Raw genomic sequence first — 19,262 nt, forward strand, 5'->3', positions numbered from 1 at the left:
GAACTTAGTTGTCTCATTGGCACCCAAACCACATTATCTTATTTCTAATTAATCAGATTAACTTATTTAAAAGGAACTTAGTTGTCTCATTGGCACCCATACCACATCATCTTATTTCTAATTAATCAGATTAACTTATGTAAAAGGAACTTAGTTGTCTCATTGGTACCCACACCACATCATCTTATTTCTAATTAATCAGATTAACTTATTTAAAAGGAACTTAGTTGTCTCATTGGCACCCATACCACATCATCTTATTTCTAATTAATCAGATTGACTTATTTAAAAGGAACTTAGTTGTCTCGTTGGCACCCATACCACATCATCTTATTTCTAATTAATCAGATTAACTTATTTAAAAGGAACTTAGTTGTCTCCTTGGCACCCATACCACATCATCTTATTTCTAATTAATCAGATTAACTCATTTAAAAGGGACTTAGTTGTCTCATTGGCACCCATACCACATCATCTTATTTATAATTACAGTAATCAGATTAACTTATTTAAAAGGAACTTATTTGTCTCATTGACACCCATACCACATCATCTTATTTCTAATTAATCAGATTAACTTAGTTAAAAGGAACTTAGTTGTCTCATTGGCACCCATACCACATCATCTTATTTCTAATTAATCAGATTAACTTATTTTGAAGGAACTTAGATGTCTCATTGGCACCCATACCACATCATCCTATTTCTAATTAATCAGATTAACTTATGTAAAAGGAACTTAGTTGTCTCATTGGCACCCATACCACATCATCTTATTTCTAAGTAATCAGATTAATTTATTTAAAAGGAACTGAGTTGTCTCATTGGCACCCATACCACATCATCTTATTTCTGATTAATCAGATTAACTTATGTAAAATGAACATAGTCGTCTCATTGGCACCCATACCACATCATCCTATTTCTAATTAATCAGATTAACTTATTTAAAAGGAACTTAGTTGTCTCTCTGGCACCCATACCACATCATCGTATGTCTATTTAATCAGATTAACTTATTTAAAAGGAACTTAGTTATCTCATTGGCACCCATACCACATCATCCTATTTCTAATTAATCAGATTAACTTATTTAAAAGGAACTTAGTTGTCTCATTGGCACCCATACAACATCATCTTATTTCTAATTAATCAGACTAACTTATGTAAAAGGAACATAGTCGTCTCATTGGCACCCCTACCACATCATCCTATTTCTAATTAATCAGATTAACTTATGTAAACGGAACTTAGTTGTCTCATTGGCACCCATACCACATCATCTTATTTATAATTAATCAGATTAACTTATTTAAAAGGAACATAATCGTCTCATTGGCACCCATACCACATCATCCTATTTCTAATTAATCAGATTAACTTATTTAAAAGGAACTTAGTTGTCTCATTGGCACCCATACCACATCATCTTATTTCTAATTAATCAGATTAACTTATTTAAAAGGAACTTAGTTGTCTCATTGGCACCCATACCACATCATTTTATTTCTAATTAATCAGATTAACTTATTTAACAGGAACTTAGTTGTCATATTGGCACCCATACCACATCATCTTATTTCTAATTAATCATATTAACATATTTAAAAGGAACTAAGTTGTATCATTTGCACCCATACCACATCATCTTATTTCTAATTAATCAGATTAACTTATGTAAAAGGAACTTAGTCGTCTCATTGGCACCCATACCACATCATCCTATTTCTAATTAATCAGATTAACGTATTTAAAAGGAACTTAGATGTCTCATTGGCACCCATACCACATCATCCTATTTCTAATTAATCAGATTAACGTATTTTAAATGAACTTAGATGTCTCATTGGCACCCATACCACATCATCCTATTTCTAATTAATCAGATTAACTTATGTAATCGGAACTTAGTTGTCTCATTGGCACCCAAACCACATCATCGTATGTCTATTTAATCAGATTAACTTATTTAAAAGGAACTTAGTTATCTCATTGGCACCCATACCACATCATCCTATTTCTAATTAATCAGATTAACTTATTTAAAAGGAACTTAGTTGTCTCATTGGCACCCATACCACATCATCTTATTTCTAATTAATCAGACTTACTTATGTGAAAGGAACATAGTCGTCTCATTGGCACCCATACCACATCATCCTATTTCTAATTAATCAGATTAACTTATTTAAAAGGAACTTAGTTGTCTCATTGGCACCCATACCACATCATCTTATTTCTAATAAATCAGATTAACTTATTTAAAAGGAACGTAGTTGTCTTATTGGCACCCATACCACATCATTTTATTTCTAATTAATCAGATTAACTTATTTAACAGGAACTTAGTTGTCATATTGGCACCCATTCCACATCATCTTATTTCTAATTAATCAGATAAACTTATTTAAAAGGAACTAAGTTGTCTCATTGGCACCCATACCACATCATCTTATTTCTCATTAATCAGATTAACTTATGTAAAAGGAACTTATTCGTCTCATTGGCACCCATACCACATCATCATATTTCTAATTAATCAGATTAACTTATTTAAAAGGAACTTAGTTGTCTCATTGGCACCCACACGCAACATCTTATTTCTAATTAATCAGATTAACTGTTTTCTCTTTTTGCCTGACAAAACAATATTTTTATGAAAAACTTGGAGAATCCTGAAAAAAAATTGTGTCATTTTATTTTACAAAATTGTGTTAAAGTCGAGTTTTGGACTAGTTTTTCAATATAATAAATAAAGTAACACATTTGGAATATTGGAAATTGAAAATTGGATTGAAAACCCCGAAATGTCAACAACACACGATTATTATCTATTATTGTTTATAAACTGTAGTATGCATTAATATTGGGGTTAATGATGACCTGAATTTTCCTCGGAGTTCGGTATTTTTGTGTTTTTACTTTTTACACATTGTGATTACTAAATTCTTCTCAAAATCTTTCTCTGCTCGCAACATTTCTCTTCTCACAATCTTTCTTAAATGATATACCATTAGTTTACTGTTTTCAAGCTCCTATTGGAGTGATAGAAACATATGACATATGCAATATCACCTAAAATCAATTATATGATAATATACGGCATTCAATATTAAATACAAATTTATAATTCATTATAAATTGTTTATAAATGATGATTAACCTTCACACTAAATGTTTAAAACAACCGTATATCGCTATATACGTAAACATGTCCGGTGTTAAAGTATAAGTTTCCTGAAGACAAGTTTGTGACTAAATGACATATTGTGTATTAATGATGCGACATTAAATTTTAAAAATATATAAATGGGTACATGTATAATGATAGTGTTTCTCATATTTCATAAATATTTATGCATGTTTAAGATCGCAAACAACCAACGACATCGTGGGTCCGTGGCTGAATTAAAGTACGTATGTCTTTGTTTGGTAGTCGAATTGTGATCTGATCATGTCATGCTGATTTTAATATGCATAGTTTTAACTGCTGTTGAAAATTTCGGTTTTAAAATTACAATGAACGTAATATAAAGTAAATTCATTTTTTTAAATAATTAACAAACATTTATAGTGGTAATAAGATGGAAGAAAATAGACTAAATATATAGTTTTCTAATACTTGTTTCCAAATCCAAATTTTGTCACAAAATAGTCTTCAGGAAACGGGTGTCGTATACGGTGCAGGAAATGCTTACCCTTCCGGAGGACCTGATTTCACTCCCGGTTTTTAGTGGAGTTCGTATTGTTTCTTAATTATTATTTATAACTGTTGATGTAAATGTCCTTTGGTTTTGTGAGTCTTTGTTTACTCCTTGGTTTTTATTGTTATTGTTTTTTCTAAAATTTAACATAAATATAAAATAACAACTTTAAGAATTAAGGTTATCCTGATAGACATTTTAGGAAAAGTCAATATAAAAATTGCAAAATCAAAATCTCAAAACACATCAAACGAAAGGATAGCACATTTCGTTTGTCAATAATTGGGTGTTGGATTGTTCTTGTTACTGTTGACATAGTTAACTTAAGACAACTCATCTAAACTATTAATGCAAAGATGCAAATTGCACCCTTAGCAGCCGGAGCTAAACGAGATATGCAAAGTTAACGTCTGATCTTGTATGTTCAACACTCAGTAAACTGTTTAACAAATCCGTTAAACAAGTACTGCAAAGAAATGAATGTTGACCTTGACAGCGGTCGTTTTACACAACATGCGTCATAGTTATTTGGTGTTCAACATTAAGTAAAGTAAAATAAAGTTAACAGATCCACTAAACTAGTACTGCACACACATTTTGACCTTAAAAGCTGTCGCTTAACACAGCGTGCTGCATGTTTTGTTTATCCGACATTGATTTTCACATATATCTATATTGGTCAACCAATTTTTCCCAAATTAAGTTAAAGAGGGGGTGGGGGCGTCAGTGAAAAAAAAACCTATGTGAATTAAGTTTTGTTATCCTTCATTGAACGTTTGATGCCGTCCCTGAACTAGTACTGCAAACAAATGTTGACCTTAACACCTGCCGCTTTACAGTTTGTGTTCAAGGTCTTTTCTGATCTTGTCTGCTCCGAACTACGTAAACGCTAAACTAGTACGGCAACATAGAGTTTTGACATTGACAGCTGTAAATAAACACACTATTTATTAAAGTATGTTTTTGTTATTTTAACTTCTGCTCGTGTATGCTCCACACTCAGATAACTTTTTAAAAGATCCGATAAACGAGTACTGCTTTAAAAAAATCGACCTTGACAGCTGTCGCTTTTCACAATATGTGTTAAATATATTTGATGCTCCACATTAAGTAAACTTTTTAATATATCCGTTAAACAAGTACTGTAAACAAATGAAGTTTGACCTTGAAAGCTGTAGCTTTAGTCAATATGTGTTAAAGTTATTTGGTGCTCAACATTAAGTAAAGCTTTTAACAGATCCGCTAAACTAGTTCTCCAAACAAATTTTGACCTTAATAGCTGTCCCTGAACACAATCTGTATTAAAGTTAGTTTCTGTATAGCAATTACTTGCTAATATGATCGCTACAATTCGATCGATAATATATATATATATATAAGTTCTTGTATTGGAAAGTTATTTAATGTTGTGTTAGATACAAGACTTTCTAAACATTTAGATGAGAGAAATATTTTGACTGATTGCCAAGCTGGCTTCAGAAATAAATCAAGGACAAGAGATCACATGTTTATCCTCAAATGCTTAATTGATAAATATACCAATTGTAAGGGAAGTACATTTTATGCATGTTTTATTGACTTTAAAAGAGCTGGTGATACTGGGATACACCCAGGTATCCTTATCATAATGCTCAAGTCAGACATTAGGGGAAAATTTTACCAGTTTATTAAACACATGTATACACTTAATAATCTAAGAGTACAAGTTGATAACACACAAGGTCCATGTTTTAACCCTTATATTGTGGTTAGACAAGGGGGTGTTTTAAGCCCTGCCCTTTTTAATCTATTCATAAATGATCTACCTAACTATTTACTAAATTGTCCTGATAGTGTAAAACTCAGCACTAGTCACATAGACTGTCTCATGTATGCAGATGATGTCATTGTATTTTCTGATTCTGCTAATGGACTTCAAAAGCGCTTGAAGGCATTGGAATCATACCTGGTGCCTACATGTAAACTTAAAAAAACTAAAGTTTTAATTTTTAATAAAAGTGGAGGCCACATAAAAGAACCATTCTATTTTGAAAATGAATTAATTGAAACTGTTTTCAAATAAAAATACCTTGGAGTTATATTCCAGTCAAGTGTCTTATTTAATTTTGCAAAATAAGACTTATTTAATAAATCTTTAAAAGCTTCATATAAACTTAATAGATGTTTATTTGGCTTAGATGCTAGTATTAAAACAAATGTACATCTGTTTGACCATACCATTAAACCTATTATTTCGTATGGCTCAGAGATATGGGGAATGTTTAAAACCAACTCTGCTTCTTGTTAAAAAAAAATGCTACAAATGTACTTGAAAAAAATATACCAGATTATTGTTGCTGAGAAAATGAACTTAAATTTCTGTAAGCATATTTTCAGGCTTAAATAATAAAAGTACAAATGTTGCTGTACAATCAGAATTAGGTAGATTTCCCGTATATTTTAATATTGTTATATCTATGTTAAGCTATCTGCATAAATTACATCATTGTAACTCAAATTTATTGAAAGAAGAGTTTTATGTAACAAAGATATGCATGAAAATAACACTATGACATGGTATTCCTCTGTTATATTTATTTTACAAAAGCTTGAATTGAAAGATACATATTGTATTGATTATTCAATTAATATATTAAAACAACTTATTATGAAAAAGTTAAAGACATAATTTTTAAAAGCATGGTTCAATGATAAAGATAAAGTTAATGGAAATCTAGATATATATTTTTCTCATTAAAATAATTTCCAAATGGACAATATCTTGATATTCAAAGTTTTCAATCAAGACAACTTTTATGTAAATTAAATAAGTGCCCACCAATTACGAGTAGAAAAAGAGCGACTTAAGAACAAACCTATAGAAAAGTCACAGAGTACTTGTAATTTTTGTTCTCATAATAATATTGAAGATGAGTTTCAGTTTTTAATAAACTGTCCATTGTATAATAAATGTCGGGAATCATTGTTTGCAAAACCTCATGAGTACTGTCAAAATTGTAATCACTTAGACATATTGCAATTATGGCCTTATATAAATGGAAATTAAAATGTGTCATTGATTTTTAGTACTTGTTGTAATTAAGGAAGGTTTTTTTATAAGACATAGGATGATTGTCGGAGAAAATATACTAAAATACAGTTTGCAATGTTACGAAATATCAATACTTCTTCTTTTTATCAACAATAAAGAAAAAGAGTTGTTTGTCAATAGACAGTTATGTTATCCGTGTAGTTCGGTAGAGTTAATTTAATAGACGTGTTAGGAAAGTCGACACTGCTGCTGGCGCTCGTGTTGGATGGAAGATGAATACAATATGATGTTGGGACCATCTCTAAAAGTACAATCTAAGTATTTTGTTACCTGTATGGATAGGCTTGTTTGATACCTCTGAGATCAATCTAAACAATTACAGCTATTAAATTACGCAGAAGAAGATCAAAATAAAATTATGTATTTTAAGAACCAGCAACGGTTAAATAGATGCATTTTTAGATCAATTAATATCATCTTGTAAATAATGTATAAACAATAGGTAAAAGGGTGTAGTCGTATATCTACGATCGCCATAATAAAGGAACACTACAAAAAAATGTTCCTTGAATATCGAATTAAAAATCTAAGATCTCGGATTATTAATCTGTGATCACGGATTGGTAATCCTGAACTAAATAATTACATGCATGACAATTCGATCAAATTTTTATTTGATACAACTTCCATTTACCGAAAGCTAGCTCAAAGTCATTTAAACATTTGGATTATGTTATTATTTACTTTGCACTAGCGTTCAGTTACTGATATAATTACTTTGTGTCGACTTAATAAATTAAAAGTTATCAAGACATTCTGAAAAAGAAGACAGATAACTTTATATTTAGTTGACATTGTTTCCCGAAACTACAACAGGTTTCATTTATGACTGCAAATCAACATTTTTATGGTTAATGACCACTGACGATAAACATATACTTAAAAAGTTATTTATTTTTCTTATCCTGAGTTTTGAATTGAGATCCACAAATTTTGTTAATGGCTAAATCTCTTTTAGTTTGTCCATATATATATTTTAGATTCAAAAATTAAATTTAAATACACATTTCTCTATCTATGTGTATGCATATTTCATCTATTAATATGTAAATGCTTATATATGCATTAATAAACTGCAGTAAAATCTCTAAGGTGCTTATCATATTCGTGCAACTGTGAAAGAAGTATAATTATATACATAAATATCTAGTAATTGGTTGCCGTGTGAACATGGGAGAAAAATACCCTTATATTTCGTCAGTTGGGGTGCATTTCATTTCTGGTTAATTTTTATTTTAAAAGGACGACATAAAGTACCACATGAACTACAAGCGTTAAGCGTTAAGTAAATGTGGTAAAAATACAACATTCAGCCATACATACAATATAGTTTATGCATTGTTTTGGGGCTGATATCCTGACATAGGGCCGATAAAGATATGATCACGGTCGACACTCGGCAACCGAGAGATTGGTCGGATAAACTTTATTGAGTATGTGGCTATATAGGCAGTGGGTCTGTTAATCGGGTTGGTTATACGTCTGTTAAGAGTAAAACGCACAATTTAATGTTAAATTCTATTAAATATACAGATTTTTGGCATATTATAAGAATCAAATAAAAAAAAAAAGTGTCTGACAAAATGATATCTATCAAAGAACATTTTCCTCCTTTAAAAACATTTCATAGTCTGCGCAGTTTTCAGTAAAAGTAAAAGGCGTCGTGCAAGTATGTAGCATTTATGATTACACGCATAGCATTTGTTTAAAGAAAAGTCGAAACAAACAATTTTAGATATCATTTAAAAGACACAACATACTACTTTGGTTCTTAAATATAAATTGACATTAGTAAATATTTCATAATTGTATTATAACGTGAGTAATATCACGTTTTAGTGAAAATTATGTGAATAAAGTCTGTTAATGGGTTGAACAATTGAAATTGTGTCAGTTAAGAGTCATTTAGCCACGAAAAATAGTTTTGCTACCTTATATTTTCCAATTGAAAATGTTAGGAATGAGATTTTCTTGAGGTAAAAAAAATTGTAAGGGTTCCGAGGAACCCAGTGTCTCGCCTACTTTTGCTGTAAATCGCAGGCTCAACAATAATGAAGAAAAAAAATAAAAATAATCGTTTTGATACTATATTATGATTGTAAGAAGCTTCTGTCCAAGTTTGGTCAAAATTTAGGATAATGAATGTATCTAATAAATTATTTGAAAACTTTAACTGCAGACTGTATGTAATGTTAACTGGAAGAAAATCTAAGTCCATTTAAAAGTAAAATACAGAATAAATGGAGTTATCGTTTTACAAAATTTACTTCTGGATACTATCTTATGATCATAAATAAGCTCTGGCCATGTTTGTTACAAACCCAGGATAGTTTAAGAAAGTTATTAAAATTTTAAAAACTTTAACCACAGAGTAAATGTAATGTTTTCCCGCAGAAAAAATAAGTCCATTCAAAAGTAAAATACGGAAAAAATGGATTTATTTAATTACAAAATTTACTTCTTGATACTATCTTATGATCATAGACAAACTTCTGTCCATGTGTGTTACAAACTAAAGATAGTTTAAGAAAGTTATTTAAACTTTAAAAACTTTAACCACAGAGTGAATATTTGTGGACGCCGACGACAACGGAATGTAGGATCGCTTAGTCTCGCTTTTTTGACTTTAGTCGATGGCTCGACAAAAATAATTATACGGTGCAATACTATCCTTTCAGTAAAAGCATTTTTATTTTGTCTTTCCTTGCATTTTATTCAAGAGTGTGTCACTACAAAATAGCGTGATCTGGGTTGGCCGATGGAATATGCATGCATTTATTATTAACGATTTCAATCAGCCTAAATTTTTGTGTCTGCTCAAAGTAGCATGTTCTGAAATTCATTTTATTCCGTTTAGTTCCTTTTCTACATATGTGAAGAGGAGAACTGCAGATGTCTACATTTAAACGTCAAGCATTTGTCACCAATATGAGTACATCGCAATCATTACTGTTTCAACACCTAGGGAGGTTTAATGTCTTTATTCGTAAACAATTTTGTTTTTCCTTTTTTTAGCAATGCATCACTCTCTACTGTCCTTATCTTTTATGTATATTCTGTCTCTCCATCCAGATTCTCGTGTATACCATGAGGGTACGGATTAAGGGGGTATTGTTTATTTCTGTATTCTTTAAATGGTTATGATACTTTTCTCTACATTTTATTTATCTTACCCATTATTCTTTCTCTATTCTTTATAAATAGGCATCCCAATATACTGATGTTTAGTTACATTACGACGTTTATCTCTGATTTATATACTGTTTACCAATGTAGATGACAAATTGGTGCCATTCATGACAATTAAACAGAATCCACATGATATATGCGACCATTCTCGGATAAAATCAATTTTACTTGAATTTAACACTTTTTGAAACCATTTTTATCAATTTTCAATATCCATTGCCTAAATTGTTATTGTTAATGTGTTTTGTTCCGTATATTTTATATTCCATTGCTCATGTTTTGTTTCCGTTTATATTTTATGTTCCATTGCTCAAGTGTTGTTTCCGTATATTTAAGCCGCTCGTCTTGAGCCTACCAAATAATACACCATAAAGTAATAAATTCATACTTTTATTGTCATTCATAACTCTTAACAGACCAATTGACAGACCGGGTTTTATACATCCGACCCATTAACAGACCAGGTTTTTAATAAAGATGGATTTATATCACCAAAATACAGATTTTCGTGTAGATTTCTCACACAATGATATCATATTGGTTAACACATATAATGCCTGTCTTTGTTCGATGTTCAAAATATTGCATGCAAGTAAATTCAACCCGAGTGTCATTTTGTGTAAATTTTGTGTGTGTAAAATGTGTTTAAATTTACTGATGAGTAATTTGCCTTCTCATTTTTTTCGATCGTACATAGAAGCTAGAAAAATAATAATTACACCACTGGATTCAGTACTTTAAATAGTTTTGTGAGTCATAAATATTTTTAATGATAAACATATATTTAACAGGTTATACAATGAAACTTTCTGAGTTTTCAATGATTTTCTCGATAACGCCTGATTAACAGACTTTAGCCAACCCGATTAACAGACCCACTGCCGATATAGCCGCATACTCAATATGGATTAACCGACCAATCTCTCGGTTAGCCGAGTGTCAGCCGTGATGATATGAAAATGCCATGTAATAATCTATATCTATTATAATACATGTAACTAGGTCCAATGTATAGCTGGCATGACATAATAAAAAATTCAACTTCATAAAAACTAGTACAAGCCAATGATGTTGTTTGAAAATCAAACTTTTCTAGGCCGTTTTGTTTTGATTATAATCAATACCACTAGTAATTACACGTAGTTGCTTTAGTTATAAATGTTGTGTAACTACCAACTACTAAGACATTGCCAGTAAATAAAACTAGATCATCATTATAAATAAGACCGTCAATTAAACGGACAAATACATGTATGTTTATATCAGACATCGTCCGTTAGCTAGACAACGTTATGAATACATATATTTCATTTCGTTTCAAATTGAAGTTTTCCCGTTTGCTACGAAACGATGCGAAAGAGGAACAATGTTATATATCATGTATTTATATGTTGTTTAAATCGAGGAAATCTGTTCAGTAAAGTAATATTAAGGATTGTATCGCAAGAAAAAATAATATGGTATTGCAAACAACTAATCCTATATCTGTGTTTGTTATGTTTATAGTCTATTAAATTTTGAGATTAAATACTTTTATTTCGGATCTTGGATCTGTATTCTCCTCTGTGTGGTATTTGTTATAAAAGCGATACGATAGACTGTAGTTCTACAATTTAATCTGTTTGTCATGTTATCTCAATCCCCTTCCCTTTAATGAATGTGAACTACCGAATTAGACTATTTACCGGATTTGTAATCACATAAGCAACACGACGGGTGCCACATGTGGAGCAGGATCTGCTTACCCTTCCGGAGCACCTGAGATCATCCCTTGGTTTTGGTGGGGTTCGTGTTGTTTATTCTTTAGTTTTCTATGTTGTGTCATGTGTACTATTGTTTTTCTGTTTGTCTTTTCTTTTTTAGCCATGGCGTTGTCAGTTTGTTTTAGATTTATGAGTTTGACTGTCCCTTTGGTATCTTTCGTCCCTCTTTTATCGCAGGTGAACAGTTTACTCATGGTGAATTATGACACCTCCTCTTATTCTTTGTATCTACGTTTACATATAGTCGTTCAGAATCATTTGAACAAAACACTTCAGAAATGACTCGTTATAGGATGTGTTGTATGGACAATTGATTGTGTGAATGACACATGATACGAATTGGGTGAACCCTATACATTGGAAAGACACAATTGTGTACTATTTGTTGATTGCTATAGAACTCTTAAACTTTTAATATATATATCCAACTCGTCTAAACATCAACCCAAATTTTTGGTTCTTCCCTCGCCGGCATTCGAACCCATGCTACTGTGATATCGTGACACCAAATCGCCTGCACTGCAGCCGTCCCGCTAGACCACACGACCACCTGGGCTCTCAAAAAAAGAGTCACGATATCACAGTAGCATGGGTTCGAATCCCTGCGAGGGAAGAACCAAAAATATAATTATTTTCTGTGACTGTATCTTACATTAATTTGTAGGATCCTTTACTATAGATAATTTAGCTGATCTGTAACAATAACATCTTCATGCCTAATATATCATGTACTGTAGTACGCCGCTAGATTAAAACTGACGTGGAAAGGTAACACATGGCCAGCGAAAGCTCTTTTTTGAGAGCCCAGGTGGTCGTGTGGTCTAGCGGGACGGCTGTAGTGCAGGCGATTTGGTGGCATGGGTTCGAATCCCGGCGAGGGAAGAACCAAACATTTGCGAAAGCAAATTTACAGATCTAACATTGTTGGGTTGATGTTTAGACGAGTTGTATATACATTATGTACACAGCCATGTATCACCATCATTGATGGCGATCCGATGGATACATCTGTTGTAGGGTTGTCACTGACTAAGACGTACTTATATATATATATATATATATACAACTCGTCTAAACATCAACCCAACAATGTTAGATCTGTAAATTTGCTTTCGATCGTACATAGAAGCTAGAAAAATAATAATTACACCACTGGATTCAGTACTTTAAATAGTTTTGTGAGTCATAAATATTTTTAATGATAAACATATATTTAACAGGTTATACAATGAAACTTTCTGAGTTTTCAATGATTTTCTCGATAACGCCTGATTAACAGACTTTAGCCAACCCGATTAACAGACCCACTGCCGATATAGCCGCATACTCAATATGGATTAACCGACCAATCTCTCGGTTAGCCGAGTGTCAGCCGTGATGATATGAAAATGCCATGTAATAATCTATATCTATTATAATACATGTAACTAGGTCCAATGTATAGCTGGCATGACATAATAAAAAATTCAACTTCATAAAAACTAGTACAAGCCAATGATGTTGTTTGAAAATCAAACTTTTCTAGGCCGTTTTGTTTTGATTATAATCAATACCACTAGTAATTACACGTAGTTGCTTTAGTTATAAATGTTGTGTAACTACCAACTACTAAGACATTGCCAGTAAATAAAACTAGATCATCATTATAAATAAGACCGTCAATTAAACGGACAAATACATGTATGTTTATATCAGACATCGTCCGTTAGCTAGACAACGTTATGAATACATATATTTCATTTCGTTTCAAATTGAAGTTTTCCCGTTTGCTACGAAACGATGCGAAAGAGGAACAATGTTATATATCATGTATTTATATGTTGTTTAAATCGAGGAAATCTGTTCAGTAAAGTAATATTAAGGATTGTATCGCAAGAAAAAATAATATGGTATTGCAAACAACTAATCCTATATCTGTGTTTGTTATGTTTATAGTCTATTAAATTTTGAGATTAAATACTTTTATTTCGGATCTTGGATCTGTATTCTCCTCTGTGTGGTATTTGTTATAAAAGCGATACGATAGACTGTAGTTCTACAATTTAATCTGTTTGTCATGTTATCTCAATCCCCTTCCCTTTAATGAATGTGACCTACCGAATTAGACTATTTACCGGATTTGTAATCACATAAGCAACACGACGGGTGCCACATGTGGAGCAGGATCTGCTTACCCTTCCGGAGCACCTGAGATCATCCCTTGGTTTTGGTGGGGTTCGTGTTGTTTATTCTTTAGTTTTCTATGTTGTGTCATGTGTACTATTGTTTTTCTGTTTGTCTTTTCTTTTTTAGCCATGGCGTTGTCAGTTTGTTTTAGATTTATGAGTTTGACTGTCCCTTTGGTATCTTTCGTCCCTCTTTTATCGCAGGTGAACAGTTTACTCATGGTGAATTATGACACCTCCTCTTATTCTTTGTATCTACGTTTACACATAGTCGTTCAGAATCATTTGAACAAAACACTTCAGAAATGACTCGTTATAGGATGTGTTGTATGGACAATTGATTGTGTGAATGACACATGATACGAATTGGGTGAACCATATACATTGGAAAGACACAATTGTGTACTATTTGTTGATTGCTATAGAACTCTTAAACTTTTAATATATATATCCAACTCGTCTAAACATCAACCCAAATTTTTGGTTCTTCCCTCGCCGGCATTCGAACCCATGCTACTGTGATATCGTGACACCAAATCGCCTGCACTGCAGCCGTCCCGCTAGACCACACGACCACCTGGGCTCTCAAAAAAGAGTCACGATATCACAGTAGCATGGGTTCGAATCCCTGCGAGGGAAGAACCAAAAATATAATTATTTTCTGTGACTGTATCTTACATTAATTTGTAGGATCCTTTACTATAGATAATTTAGCTGATCTGTAACAATAACATCTTCATGCCTAATATATCATGTACTGTAGTACGCCGCTAGATTAAAACTGACGTGGAAAGGTAACACATGGCCAGCGAAGCTCTTTTTTGAGAGCCCAGGTGGTCGTGTGGTCTAGCGGGACGGCTGTAGTGCAGGCGATTTGGTGGCATGGGTTCGAATCCCGGCGAGGGAAGAACCAAAAATTTGCGAAAGCAAATTTACAGATCTAACATTGTTGGGTTGATGTTTAGACGAGTTGTATATACATTATGTACACAGCCATGTATCACCATCATTGATGGCGATCCGATGGATACATCTGTTGTAGGGTTGTCACTGACTAAGACGTACTTATATATATATATATATATATATATACAACTCGTCTAAACATCAACCCAACAATGTTAGATCTGTAAATTTGCTTTCGCAAATTTTTGGTTCTTCCCTCGCCGGGATTCGAACCCATGCTACTGTGATATCGTGACACCAAATCGCCTGCACTGCAGCCGTCCCGCTAGACCACACGACCACCTGGGCTCTCAAAAAAGAGCTTTCGCTGGCCATGTGTTACCTTTCCACGTCAGTTTTAATCTAGCGGCGTACTACAGTACATGATATATAAGGCATGAAGATGTTATTGTTACAGATCAGCTAAATTATCTATAGTAAAGGATCCTACAAATTAATGTAAGATACAGTCACAGAAAATAATTATATTCATAAGTACGTCTGAGTCAGTGACAACCCTACAACAGATGTATCCATCGGATCGCCATCAATGATGGTGATACATGGCTGTGTACATAATGTATATACAACTCGTCTAAACATCAACCCAACAATGTTAGATCTGTAAATTTGCTTTCGCAACGAGTCAGTGACAACCCTACAACAGATGTATCCATCGGATCGCCATCAATGATGGTGATACATGGCTGTGTACATAATGTATATACAACTCGTCTAAACATCAACCCAACAATGTTAGATCTGTAAATTTGCTTTCGCAAATTTTTGGTTCTTCCCTCGCCGGGATTCGAACCCATGCTACTGTATATATATATATATATATATATTAAATGACTGAATAAATAGTCAACGATAAATCTTACGGGGCGATGGATCATATAAACATGATGCAGTACACTACATAATATAATATATAACAAGTCTAAAAGAATACAACATCACCAAAACACAATAAAACGAACAATATGTTAGATATTTCGGATAACAGATATCCTTCTTCGGTAATTGCACGATGATAAATGAATCATGTCAATTCAAATTAAGACTCTATCAAAATCTTGATTTATACAATTTAAACGAACGCTGGAACAATTTTAAAATTTTCAAACACACCGCAAAGACTACAAAAATATGCCAAAAATAAAAAAAGTTATGTACGATGTGCACTGGCACAACTCTAAATTCCCAAATGTGTTGACAGTTGAGATGTTAAACAACTGCGTGGAAATACAGTTCCAATAAACAGTCCTGACCGATCTAAACTGGTATGATATCTAAAATATGACAACGGTAGGGCAGTTGCATCAGAGACTGCGTATTTAAACATCTAAAAAATATAGTAATTTGATGATAAGAAAATGGAGTAATAAATGTTTACTAAGGTTAAGTAATAGAACGTGGCTGCGTACTTACACATCCTTGCCAACTGTAAATAAAAACTAATATAATTCAAAAATTCCTGAAAAGTGTAAGGGTCCAGTACGGAAGCCGTAGTAACTGGCCACAAGTGAAGACAGGAAATTAGTGATGGTAGGAAAAATGAGTGACTCTTCTATGTTTTTTCATTAATGCCCTCTGGGGAAACTGTCCTCAGCTTTCTTATCCAAAAACTTTCCCGAGCAAGTCTGTCGGCCTTTGACCAATCCTCGTTGTGATCTATGATAGTGATGGTAAGTTTTTTAAGATCAGCTTGGGCGTGCCCATGTGATCTTAAATGACGACTTACGGGGAGGTCGGGCTTGCATGTGTAGTCGCTACGATGACCATTCATGCGTTTGTTGAATGGCTGTTCTGTCTCGCCAACATACTGCATGCCACATCGACACTGAAGAATGTATACAACATTCTGGGTTTTGCAAGTTACATTACAAAATATTGTGTACACAGACCCAGTGGAGTGGCAAGTAAATGTTTGAGTATTCACTATTTGTTGGCAAGTCAGACATCGTTTGTTACCACACGACTTGCACCATCCTGTAGTTGAACAGCTTTTATTAGAGGAGACGGCAGCTTTTACAAATAAGTCTTTTAGACTTGCTGGTCTCCGAAAAGCTAAGACAGGAGGATCGGGAAAGATTTTGGATAATTTTGGGTGATTGGCAATACTATGCCAATTGGCACGGATCAAACGTGAAAGGTTTGAAAAAGCGGGATTGTATGTTAACACAAATGGAACTATTTTGCTGCGCCTCTTCTTTTTGTACTGTAACAGGTCTTTGCGGCTGTTATTGTTAGCACGCGCAAACCCCTTATCTATGTCCCATTTCTTATAACCTCGTTTGATTAGAAATCCGCGAAGTTCCTGTAACCGCTGAGTGACAGCCTCCTCAGAGGAGCAAATCCGCTTTACTCTGAGAGCTTGACTGTACGGGATACTTTTTGTACAGTGTTTGGGGTGACAGCTTTGGGGAGAAAGGTACTGATGTTTATCTGTAGGTTTACAGTAGAGGTCTGTTGATATGACACCGTCCTTTATAGATGTAGTTGTGTCTAAGAAAGATATCTTAGAGTCGGATATTTCATATGTAAATTTAATTGACTGGTGGGCGTTGTTTGCATGTCTGATAAAAGCATCCAATTTTTGTTGGGATTCGATCCATTTCATGTCAACATCATCGATGAAACGGAACCAAGACAGAGGTTTGGATAAAGATGATGAAATAATATGTTTCTCTAATTTGCCCATGAAAATATTGGCGTAAGACGGTGCCATTTTCGTCCCCATCGCTGTCCCGTTTATTTGAAGGTAATTATCACCATTAAAGGTAAAATTGTTGCATTTAAGGACCAGAGTAAGCAGCTGGACTAAACATTCGGTTGGTGGTTCTAAAGTGTTGCGAGAGTCCCATATTTCCCTACACGATTGTATTCCGTCATCATGAGGTATGTTGGTATACAAGGAGGTGACATCTAAAGTGACAAGGAGGGTTTCCGGAGGAAGAGGGTTCATGGATTCCATTTTGCGAAGATAATCTGTAGTGTCTTGAAAGTGAGAAGGAAGATTTTCTACATGACATCTTAAATGAAAGTCTACAAATTCCGAGATTTTTTCAGTCGGGTGGCCGTTAGCGGATACAATGGGTCTACCAGGATTGTTAACCTTGTGTATTTTAGGAAGAAGATACAACCGACCAGGCTTGGCGTTCACTGGTTTTAAATATCCAATTGTATCCTCATCTATGTGACCGGCATTGTGCATGGTTTGTAACGCAGTGATAATTTTGGAACTAAACTCGGAAGTAGGGTCATAGTCAAGTTTCTTATAAAATCTCTCATCAGAGAGCTGACGCTCTGCTTCCGCGATGTAGTTGGCTTTGTCCATTATCACAACGGCACTTCCCTTGTCTGCTGGTTTTATAACAATATCATGTCGGTTTCTCAGCGATTGTATGGCTTTTTTCTCGTCAGGAGTGGTGTTATAAAACGACGAGTATTTGTTGCTGGCGAGATGTACAACATCCGATTTGATTTTGTCAATAACATCTTCCAGTGTAGCAGATTTGCTAGGCTTTGGAATCCATGAACTCTTCTTCTTAAAATGCGGAATTATGATTTCGTCCTCCGAGTTGGACGTGGCTGTGTCTCCCTCATTATCCTCCTCTCTATCCTTGTTACCAAAGTATTCTTTAATTCTGAGGGTTCTGGCAAAGTTATTGAGGTCATCCTCCAGTTTCATATTATCTATGTTACTTGGAGTAGGGCAAAAATTTAAACCCTTAGATAAGACTTTGGTTTCATCCTCAGTTAAAGAGACTGTTGACAAATTGACAACTGTGTTGTTCGGATTGGCCGTAGTATGAAATTTTCTTCGAAATCTACGGTTGCGAGGCTTTTTACTAGACTTTTTTGAAGGACTGTTTAAAGGGTGGGTAACTTTCACGCCGTCACGTTTAAATTTGTTTATCTGCTTGACATGAAGCTTATGTGACTCAATACGTTTGATATCACTAAGGCGTACTTGAATTTCGTCAAGTTCAAGACCAGATAATAGGTTACGAGATCGGCAGTGCAAGTCATCACTAAGTTTGTATAGATTATTAACTTGATGAATTGCTTCTTGACGTAAAAGATTCATCAGGCTAAAGGAACTATTGTATAGAACAGTGTTCCATCTATGTAAAAATCTGTTTGACTTATCGCCTGTTGTAAGTGGCGAGGCTTTTAAAACTAACCCTGTTGGAATAATTCCTTGGTCAATGTACGTTTCTAAATTTGAAATATGATGTTCTGTTTTGATAATTTTGATAGTAAAAGATCTTAATTTCTTAAAATAAAATTGAAAATGCATGATGGAATAAGCAGTAAGAATATCGGATCGAGTGAGCACACTCAATGCAAACTACAAAAAGGTAAAAATATTAAATGACTGAATAAATAGTCAACG

General features: G+C 33.5%; 1 protein-coding gene across 1 annotated transcript; it reads right to left on the bottom strand.

Annotated features, from left to right (window-relative positions):
• Window positions 1–16,261: 16,261 nt before the first annotated feature.
• On the bottom strand, window positions 16,262–18,953 carry LOC134719279 (uncharacterized). The gene is made up of 2 exons (XM_063582284.1): window positions 17,125–18,953; window positions 16,262–16,304 (listed from the first exon to the last, which is right to left on the bottom strand). Exons 1-2 carry the CDS (start codon window positions 18,951–18,953, stop codon window positions 16,262–16,264), a joined length of 1,872 nt encoding a protein of 623 aa, XP_063438354.1.
• Between the last annotated feature and the right edge of the window lie 309 nt (window positions 18,954–19,262).

Source organism: Mytilus trossulus, chromosome 5 (assembly GCF_036588685.1).
Source record: "Mytilus trossulus isolate FHL-02 chromosome 5, PNRI_Mtr1.1.1.hap1, whole genome shotgun sequence".
Lineage (NCBI taxonomy): Eukaryota > Metazoa > Mollusca > Bivalvia > Mytilida > Mytilidae > Mytilus > Mytilus trossulus.